This window comes from Eumetopias jubatus, unplaced genomic scaffold (genome assembly GCF_037043125.1).
Source record: "Eumetopias jubatus isolate StellerSeaLion01/CBP00866 unplaced genomic scaffold, mEumJub1_p1.0 scaffold_16, whole genome shotgun sequence".
In the NCBI taxonomy this organism is placed as follows: domain Eukaryota; kingdom Metazoa; phylum Chordata; class Mammalia; order Carnivora; family Otariidae; genus Eumetopias; species Eumetopias jubatus.
The window spans coordinates 85543700-85554235 of record NW_028274822.1 but is presented as its reverse complement, the minus strand read 5'-3'; the positions used below and the strand labels follow the sequence as shown (position 1 = coordinate 85554235).

Below are 10536 nucleotides of genomic sequence, written 5' to 3'. Positions count from 1 at the left end.
TTCAGCTTGGGTCATAATCTCATGGTCGGGAGATCAAGCCCCACATCAGGCTCCATGCTCAGCACAGAGGGTGCTTGACATTCTCTCTCCCTCTGCCCCTCCTTCTGTGCACGCTCTCTGAAGTGAATAAATAAATCTTTAAAAAAAATACTGTTCTTCAAAGTTACTTAGGTTAGTTTTTTTCCCTTATTCATATTTCAGTATGGTTATATTAATCATCTTTAATGCAGGTAGCTTTGTTTGCTCCCATTTCAGTTCTTCCCAAATCCTTGTTGATTTTGGTCTTTGAGTGCTGACCTATGAACAGCACTGGAAGTCAGAACTATAAAAGGGTGTATGCAGAGCAGTGTCACTCCTTCCCTTCTTTGCACCCTTTGTAGAGAATAAATCTCAATTTTTATCATTTATGTTTCTTTTTGCACAAATGAGCAGATACATACATATTTTATTTCTTTTTCTGTAAATATTATTTTCCACTTTGCTTTTTGCATCTAGCAGTATGTACTAGAAATCACTCCATATCACTTTATTTTTCCCCTCAATAACTGCGTAGTATTTCATGTGTGATATACCATAGTTAATTCAACTATTCTCTTATATGTGGGCATTTAGATCCCTCCCCCTTATATTTTGCAATTTCAAAGCTGCAGTCAATAACCTTTTACACATGTAAAGGTTTTCATATTGTCTGAAGTCTACAAGACAAATTCCTGAAAGTGTGTTGCTGGTTTAAAAGTGCATATGTAAAAAAGAAAAAAAAGTGCATCTGTAGTTTTGTTAGATGCTGCCAGATTCTTCTCAGAAAGGTTGTACCAGTTTGCACTCCCTCCTGCAACAGAGGAGAGGGCCTATTTTCTGCAGCCTGCAAACAGCATGTATGTCATACTGATAGTTGAGAAATGGTACCTCGGTGTTGCTTTAATTTGCATTTCTCTAATTGTGAGGTTGAACATCTTTTCATGTGTTTAAAAACTTTAGTAATTTTGGGGTGCCTGGGTGGCTCAGTCGGTTGGACATCTGACTCTGTTTCAGCTCAGGTTCTGATCTCATGGCTTGTATGACTGAGCACCAAGTTGAACTCTGTACTCAGCGGGAGTCTGCCCCTTTACCCTCTTGTGCGGGCTTTCTCTCTCAAATAAATATTTAAAAACTTTTATAATTTTTGTGAATTGATTATCTCTTCCCATTTTTCTATTTTTTGTCCTTCAAATTTTAAGAGCTTTATATATATATAAGGCTATTAGCCACTTATTTATTTGTGATATATGGTGTAAATATTTTCAGTTTATCAGTGGTCAAATTTTTAAGGTTTTTTTCTCATGCAAAAAATTTTTCATTTTATATAGTCAAACTTACCTACCTTTAAAAAAAATCATCTTTGGATTTTGAGTCATTAATTAGAAAGAAAGCCTTTCCCCATGTGGAGGTTAAAAGAGAAACTCACCCATGTTTCCCTTCTAGAACTTGTATGGTTTCATCTTTTTTTTTTTTTTAGAGGGAGTACATGAGCGGTGGTGGTGGGTGAGGTTCAGGAGTAGGGGAGGGGCAGAAGAAGAGGGAGAATGAATCCCAAGCAGTTTCCCCGCCCACCGCAGAGCCCAACACAGGGTTTTGTCTCACAACCCTGAGATCATGACCTGAGCTGAAATCAAGATTTGGATGCTTAACTGACAGAGCCACCCAGGCGCTCCTGATTTCATCTTTTTAGATTTACACCTGAACTATTTGGAGTTTCTTGTGTGTGGTGTGAGGTAGGGGTTCAATTTTATCTTTTTCAAAATGGCTACCCAGCCATCCCAGAACCACTTCTTAAAGGTCTACCTTTGCCTTAGTGATTTGAGGTGCTCTCTTTGTCACATAATACACTTATGTATGTTTTAGGGTCTATTTCTTTTTTTTTTTTTAATATATTTCCATGGTTGAGTAACATGGGTTAAAATTTTTTTTTAAATATTTTATTTATTTATTCATGAGAGACAGAGGAGGAGAGAGAGAGAGGGAGAGAGAGAAGCAGAGGGAGAAGCAGGCTTCCAAGGAGCAGGGAGCCCGATGCGGGACTCGATCCCAGGACCCTGGGATCATGACCTGAGCCGAAGGCAGACGCTTAATCATCTGAGCCACCCAGGCGCCCAGGGTCTATTTCTTGACTTCCTTTTCTATTCTGCTGATCTGTTCGTTTGTCAGAACCACATTTTTCATTACAGAGGCTTCAGAGTATGTCTGAATGTTCAGTAGTCGGTATCCCTTTGTAGATTTTGTCAGTTTTTCCTGGCTATTCCTGAATGTTGAACTTTAGTATCAATTTATCTAGCTCCATAAAAGTCTGTTGTCATTTTTTTATTGGGATTTCCTTAAATTTGTTAGCTTGGGGAAAAATGACATGTTTATCATGTTGAGTCATTCTGTCCCAAAACAGGCAATGCATTTCCATTTGTTGGTCTACTTTTATGTCTTTCAGGGGTGTTTTAAAATTTTCCTCATATAGGTTCTATGAATTTGTTAAGTTTATTCATAAGTAATTAACCTTTTATGTTGCTATTGCAAATGGAGTTTCCTCTACCATTATATTCTCCAACTGCCTATTGTATGTATATGAAGGCTGTTGTTTTCTTGTGTTAATTTTTTTTAAAGATTTTATTTATTTATTTGACAGAGAGAGACACAGCGAGAGAGGGAACACAAGCAGGAGGAGTGGGAGAGGGAGAAGCAGGCTTCCCACCAAGCAGGGAGCCCAGTGCTCCCAGGACCCTGGGATCATGACCTGAGCCGAAGGCAGACGCTTAACGACTGAGCCACCCAGGGACCCCTCTTGTGTTAATTTTATATACTATTATCTTGCTGAATTATTTTGTTAACATTAGTTTTAGCATTGATTCTCTCAGATTTTCCAGACATACTATCTATCATCTTTATAGATAGTTCTACTTCCTCTTTAATGCCTTCAACTGATCTTTTTTGTTCAGCTGCATTAGCTTATAATCTCTAGTACAATGTTGAGTAGCAGTGGAGAGAGTGGACATCCTTGCTTAGTTCCTAATTTTGGTGGTAAGGTTTAGCACACACTTTTGTGTTCTACTTTTACTCATGCTATTGTTCCTACAGCCTGGGATGATAGTAATTCTTTCTTTTCCACCTTTCAAACTCCTACCCATCCTTCAAGGCCTGGCTCAAATGATACTTCTCATTTTGAAGTCTTCCCATTCTACTCAAAGCACTTGTGCATCATATTCACTGTCACTGTCACATAATAATTTAACATACATGTTTGTTAGTCTACTGGGTAGACTGTGAGTTCATCAAGGACAAGCCTGAGTCTTACTCATCTCTGTATCCTAGTGCATAGCCAATGGCTGGCACACTTTCAGTACTGGTTTGGGATAGCCTAGGGAAGTTTTTAAAAATCCTTTCAAGTCATATCACAAAATTCCAAAATGAAATCAATTTTTTTTAAGATTTTATTTATTTATTTGACAGAGAGAGACACAGCAAGAGAGGGAACACAAGCAAGGGGAGTGGGAGAGGGAGAAGCAGGCTTCCCGCTGAGCAAGTAGCCTGATGCGGGGCTCAATCCCAGGACCCTGGGACCATGACCTGAGCTGAAGGCAAACGCTTAACGCCTGAGCCACCCAGGCACCCCAATGAAGTCAATTTTAATTCACTGTATTTAAAATAATATATGGTAGTATATTGCTTTGGGAAAGGGGATTTTCAAAATTAAATTATGACAGAGTATTACTATGTTGTAAACAATGACAGGTGTTTTTTTTCCATTGTGGATTTCAATAAGTTTAAACAAGAAGGTATACACAGTTCTTGGAGCACCAAAATGGGGAAAATATGTATATTATTTAAAAAGAGGGGCGCCTGGGTGGCTCAGTCATTAAGCGTCTGCCTTCCGCTCAGGTCATGATCCCAGGGTCCTGGGATCGAGCCCCACATCAGGGTCCCTGCTCAGTGGGAAGCCTGCTTCTCCCTCTCCCACTCCCCCTGCTTGTGTTTCTTCTCTCGCTGTGTCTCTCTCTGTCTCTGTCAAATAAATAAATAAAAATCTTAAAAAAAAAAATCAAAGCCAGTCGTATTATTTTCCTATTAATGCTAGAACAAATAACCACAAATTTAGAGCTTCAAAACACCAGTTTATTGTCTTAAGGTTCTGGAGGTCTGAAGTCCAAAATGGGTCTTACTGGGCTAAAATCTAGGTGTCGGCAGGCGTGTGTTCCTTTCTGGAGACTCTAGAAAGAAAACAATCTGTTTTCTTGCCTTTCCCAGTTTCTTGAGGTCACCTGCATTCTTTGGTTTGTGGTTCCCTCCCATCTTCAAAACCAGCAGTGGGAGCACCTGGGTGGCTCAGTCGGTTAAACATCTGCCTTTGGCTTAGGTCATGATTCCAGGGTCCTGGAATCGAGCCCTGCGTTGGGCTCCTGCTCAGTGGGGAGCCTGCTTCTCCCTCTCCCCCTGTCTCTTTCCCCTGCTCATGCTCTCTCAAATAAATAAAATCTTTAAAAGAAGTTTAATAAAATTATGAGATGTATTCATAAAATTAAAAAGAAAAACCCAGCAATGACTGGCCGAGTCTTTTTCACATCACTTTACTATGACCTTTTTTCTTCCTCTCCCTCCTTCACATTTAAGGATCCTTGTAATTCCACTGGGCCCACCTGGATGGTCCAAGTCAGCTGATTAGCAACTTAAATTCCATCTACTATCTTTAATTTCCCTCTTCCACATGATGTAACATATTTACAGTTCTTGGGATTAAGATGTGTACACCTTTGGGGGGGCATTCTGTCTATCACAGCTAATTTGGGTGTTCCATCTGAAGCAAGAATTCCGCAGCTGCTGTCAGACTGCCACTATGCAGAGGGCATCTTCACCTTCTGATTTGTGAGGATGAGCCAAGAACAAGGCTCATTCATTTATTCATTCATGCAACTATCATGCAATTCCCACAAGTATCTGTCAAGGGTCATGTGTCTTAGATGTAGGAAATACAATGGAGAGCAAAATAAACAAGGAAGTTTCCTTTTTTAAAAAAAGACTTTATCCATTTATTTGACAGAGACACAGCGAGAGAGGGAACACAAGCAGGGGAAGAGGGAGAAGTAGGCTTCCCGCGGAGCAGGAAGCCCGATGCGGGGCTCGATCCCAGGACCCTGGGATCATGACCTGAGCTGAACGCAGCCGCCCAACCAACTGAGCCACTCAGGCACCCCAACAAGAAAGATTCTTAAACTTGATTATAGACTAGGGGGGAGATACACATTAAGTAGTCACATGACATGCTAATTAAAAAAAAACTGTGATAAGTTCAATTAAGGAAAAGTTCAGGATGCTTTGAGAGGACTTAAGATGTGATTGACCTAATCTAGGTCAGAAAGCCTTCTCCTTGAAACTGGTGTTTGGGCTGAGCTAGAAAGGTTAAAGTAGTGTAGTTGGGTGAATGTATGGCATGTGCAAAGGCCATGTGATGGAGTGTGGTGGTTTTAAGGAAGTGAAGGCTGGCCAATGTGATCAGAGAGCAGATAGCCAAGGGTAAACAATGGCACAGGGTGAAGTTAGAACAGTTGTTGAGTACCAGATGCCTGAAGAGTCCTAGAAGCCATGTTTGTTCTCTGTAGTTAAGAGTCTGGTTTTTGTTTTTTGTTTTTTTTGTCTTTTGATTTTGAGAGAGAGAGAACAAGTGGGGCAGAGAGAAGCAGAGGGAGAGGGAGAAGCAGACTCCCCACTAAGCAGGGAGCCCAATGTGGGGCTTGATCCCAGGACCCTGGGATCATGACCTCAGCCAAAGGCAGACGCTTAACCAACTGAGCCACCCAGATACCCCGAGTCTGTTATTTGTTTCTCTCTCTCCCTTATTTTTCTCCTGTTTTGTTTCTTAAATTCCACGAGTGAAATCATACGGTATTTCTTTCTCTGACTTCACTAAGCTTTATAGTCTCTAGATCTATCCATGTTGTTGCAAATAGCAAGATTCATTCTTTGTTATGGCCGAATAATACTCCACTATATATATACATACATCTTCTTTATCCATTTATCTATTGATGGACACTTGAGCTGCTTCCGTATTTTGGCTATTGTAAATATAATGCTGCTATATACATAGAGGTGCATGTATCACTTTGAATTAGTGTTCTTATATTCTTTGGGTAAATACCAGTAGTGCCCTTGCTGGATCACAAGATAGTTCTATTTTAACTTTTTGAGGAACCTCCATACTGTTTTCCACAGTGGCTGCACTAGTTTGCATTCCCACCAACAGTGCACAAGGGTTCCTTTTACTCCACATCCTTAACAATACCTGTTGTTTCTTGTGTTGTTGATTTTAGTAATTCTGACAGGTGTGAGGTGATATTGTAGTTTTGATTTGCACTTCCCTGACGATAAGTGATGATGAACATCTTCATGTGTCTGTTGGCCACCTTTAAGTCTTCTTTGGAGAAATGTCTGTTCATGTCTTCTGTCCATTTTTTAAAAGATTTTGAGGGAGAGAGAGCGCCCAGACAGGGGGGAGGAGCAGAGGGAGAGGGACAAGCAGACTCTGCACAGAGCCTGACGTGGGGCTTGCTCTCACGACCCTGAGATCATGACCTGAGCTGAAATCAAGAGTTGGATGCTTAACCAACTGAGCCACCCAGGCGCCCCTTTTGTCCATTTTTAAAATTGGATTGTTTTTTGGGTGTTGGGTTTTATAAGTTCTTTATATATTTTGGATACTAACCCTTTATTGGCTATGTCATTTGCAAATATCTTCTCCCATTTTGTAGGTTGGCTTTCAGTTTGTTGTTTCCTTTGCTGTGTAGCAGCTTTTTATTTTTATTTAGTCCCAATAGTTTATTTTTGCTTTTGTTTCCTTTGCCTCAGGAGACATATCTAGAAAGAAGTTGCTACAGCCAACGTCAAAGAAGTTACTGCCTGTGTTTTCTTCTAGGATTTTTATGGTTTCAGGTCTCACATTTAGGTCTTTAATCCATTTTTAATCTATTTTTGTGTGTGGTGTTAAAAGTGGTCCAGTTTCATTCTTCTGCATGTTGTCCAGTTTTCCAACTCCATTTGTTGAAGAGACATTCTTTTTCTCATTGGATATTCTTTATTTTGTTAAAGATTGTTAAAGATTAGCTGATCATATAATTGTGTATTTTCCACAATTCTGTTCCATTGATCTATGTGTCTGTTTTTGTGCTAGTACCATACTGTTCTGATTACTACAGCTTTGTAATATAACTTGAAGTCTGGAATTGTGATGCCTCCAGCCTTTGCTTTTCTTTTTCAAGATTACTTTGGTTATTTGGGGTCTTTTGTGGTTCCAGACAAATTTTAGGATTGTTTTTGTAGTTCTGTAAAAATGCTGTTGGTATTTTTTTAGGGATTGCATTAAATGAGTAGATTGCTTTGGGTAGTAAAGATATTTTAACAATATTTGTTCTTCCAATCCATGAGCATGTCTTTCTATTTCCTTGTGTCATCTTCAATTTCTTTCATCAGTGTTTTACAGTTTTCGGAGAACAGGTCTTTTACCTCCTTGGTTAGGCTTATTCTTAGGTATCTTATTATTTTGGGTGCACTGTACAGAGTAGAATTTTTAAAAAGATAACTGTAGAGCAGCCAAAGCGGCTACTGTGTGAAGAATGGGGTACAGTGAGGCAAGAATGGAAGCTCAGTTGTAGCATCTGAGATGGGGGTGATTCCTTATAGTAGAGATGGAGGGACATGGCCAAAGATGACAACTAACTGAGGAGGTAAAAATAACAGGATTTGGTAATGGATTGGTTATGGAGGTTAAAGGAAAAAGAGGTTTCAGAAAGACAGGTTTGGAGAAACAGGTTCACTGCTCACTAAGATCACAGTCAGTTTGGGATATGTTAAGTTGCAGAAATCAAGTACGTAGTAGGATATATGGATTGAAGTTCAAATTTTAACTTTGAGACTCCCTGGCATATATAGGTGGTAATTTCAGCCAAGGGTGTGAATGAAATCTCCTAGGGAGAGGGTAGAGGAGGGCTGCCATCATAGAAAGCAGCGGTTCTTAACCTGGGGCAATTATGCTCCCCAGGGGACATTGAGCAACGTCTGGGGACATTTTTGGATGTTGCAATTTGGGAAGGGGTGTGCTACTTGATGTCTAGTGGGTACAGGGCAGGGATGCTGCTCAACCTCTGCTGCACAGCACAGTCCCTACAACAAAGAATCATCAGACCCAAAATGTCAGTAGTGCTGGGATTGAGAAACCCTAATTCAAAGGGTGGGTAGAGGACCAGCCAGCGGAAAAGTCTAAAAGCAACCAGGAAGAGTGTGGCATGAGGAAGGTACGAGAAGAAAGTGTCTGAGTATCAAGTGGGATGAAGACTGAAAATGGTCATTGGCTTAAGGATGTGGTGATTTTTGGTGACCATAAGAACAGTTTGTGAAGTGGTGGGGTCAGCAGCTTTTTCAAATAGGACTGAGGAATAAGAGAATGAGAAAATGGAGACAGTGAATGTAGACAGCTTGACAGCAGAGGTAAGGCAATAGTTGAGGAGGGGGTGGGGGGGGTGGGATGGGATAAGGCTATTTTATTTTTTTTTAAGATTTTATTTATTTGACAGAGAGAGACACAGCGAGAGAGGGAACACAAGCAGGGGGGAGTGGGAGACGGAGAAGCAGGCCTCCCCTGGAGCAGGGAGCTCGATGCTGGGCTCGACCCCAAGACCCTGGGATCACGACCTGAGCTGAAGGCAGACGCTCAATGACTGAACCACCCAGGCGCCCCTAGGCTATGTTGTATTTTAAACATGAGAGACATTTGATTAAAGTGCTGATATTCCTATTCAACAGAGAAGCGGCCTGGGAAGGCCTGGGGGGCAGAGACAGGGAGGGGAGGATTGGCTTTAGCTGGGAGTGGTGGCTTCAGCTGCAGCAGGAGGGAAAGGGGAGAAGATGGATTCATCAAGTAGGATTGCCTGCAGAGGGTCCCTTTGTCTGTCATTCCCTTGGTGTGAGTTTTAATGGCTCCAGCAGAGGAGTCAGAAGATCAGTGATCCCAAACTGTTCTTTTTAGTCAGGGAAGGGTTTTGTTTTAGCATGTGCTGTACCAGTCATGAAGGTTTGGGTGTTCCATGAGCCATTATCATCAAAGTTAGGGAGACCACATGGGCCAAATTTCTGAAAAGGGGCTGTGACCTGGAGCATCTAATGAGCACTAACTTTTGCTCGAATAAACAGTGGAGTTACTTTTTTCCCTCCAGTTTTCTTGCGTGTTCTTTGGAGCAGTTTCTTCTGACCAGCGACAACACTTCAACTACCCTTTTGACAGTCTGGCAACAGCAAGTGACAGTGAAGAGGACATGAATAACGGCAGTTCTTCCACATTCTAACACTTAATGATGGCTCCATTGGCCCCCAGGTCCAAGTGCTAGCTCACTTGCACCTCAAACACGTTTTCAAATTTAGTCTAAAAGATACTGTCTTGGACTTCCTTGAAATGCGAGGATGGGCTTCTGCTTTGCTAAACATCATCATCTTTTATAACAGCCATATCTAGAAATAGCTGCTTGTTAAGTGTACATATTTGCTTTAAATCCATTATGCTACTTGGAGGCAGAAGACTCTTCTGTGCAGGGAAAAAGCTCATTAGAATTCTTCAATGCACGTTCACACTAGAGCTTTTAGCATTTTCTTTGCCAGTTTTATAAAGGTATTTAGACCTTTTTCAGCAGCCATCTAGAGTGCATCAATATGGCTTGTAGTTCTGTGACTAGTAGGGAGCTTTTGTATTTGATTGCAAACATTTGAGTTTTGGTGCTTTCAGACATAGTAAAAAGCTATGCAGTCTCTTCCCATGTAATGCCATGACTTTTTTTGTCCATTACTTTTTATATTCTGTTAAGATTTTAAGTAAAAATAATCCCTGAAATAAAGGTCAAGAATAAAAATATATAGCCACCCCTTCTCACTTTGGAGTCTTTTCATATATTGTAAAATTTTATTTTACAGCCTTAAGTTGTTCTGATTTTCATATGTGATTTTTACATTTTGCAGTGGCATGCAGAAAAGAATTTAATGGAACTGCTGCCAAAATTATTTCTGTATTATCTGACATAGAGCAGCAACCGCCACTTCGAGAGCCTAGGTTTGGAGTAAAATGAGGTAGATTATGAATGTCTCTGTTCTTTGCCCCTTTAAGAATTAGCTTCTTACCTGAACAAACAGACTAAAAAATCTGGCACAAAACCATTGTTACATAATATGATGCCTCTCCCTCCCCCAAACCCGTTTATAGTGAATTGTAACCTGACAAACTCTTGACTTCTGTAACATCTTACTGTGAAGTCTTTGTGAAACCAACAAATCACAAGGAAACAACTGGCAGGCAGTTGTACTTTACATTTTGTGAGGAATTCATACACAAAGGTGGCTGAGTGAATTAGTAAACTTTAGAACTGTGAAGAGTTCTAACTAAAACCAGAATGAATTTGGCTCTTATAGCTTAGTAGTGAGTCAGAGCTACCCACAATAACCTAATAAAAACTCTAGTTTGTCCCAAAATGTTCCTCAATG

The 10536-nt window shown here is 40.5% G+C and overlaps 1 protein-coding gene across 1 annotated transcript in view; it reads left to right on the top strand.

Moving 5' to 3' along the window:
• RAD9B (RAD9 checkpoint clamp component B) overlaps nucleotides 1-9812 on the top strand; it is a 38226-nt gene extending 28414 nt beyond the window's left edge. The window contains exon 11 of the mRNA XM_028116421.2: nucleotides 9225-9812. Coding sequence (XP_027972222.1) covers nucleotides 9225-9353 — 129 coding nt within the window. The 3' untranslated portion in view covers nucleotides 9354-9812. The remainder of the gene's footprint in view (nucleotides 1-9224) is intronic.
• Nucleotides 9813-10536: the final 724 nt, after the last annotated feature.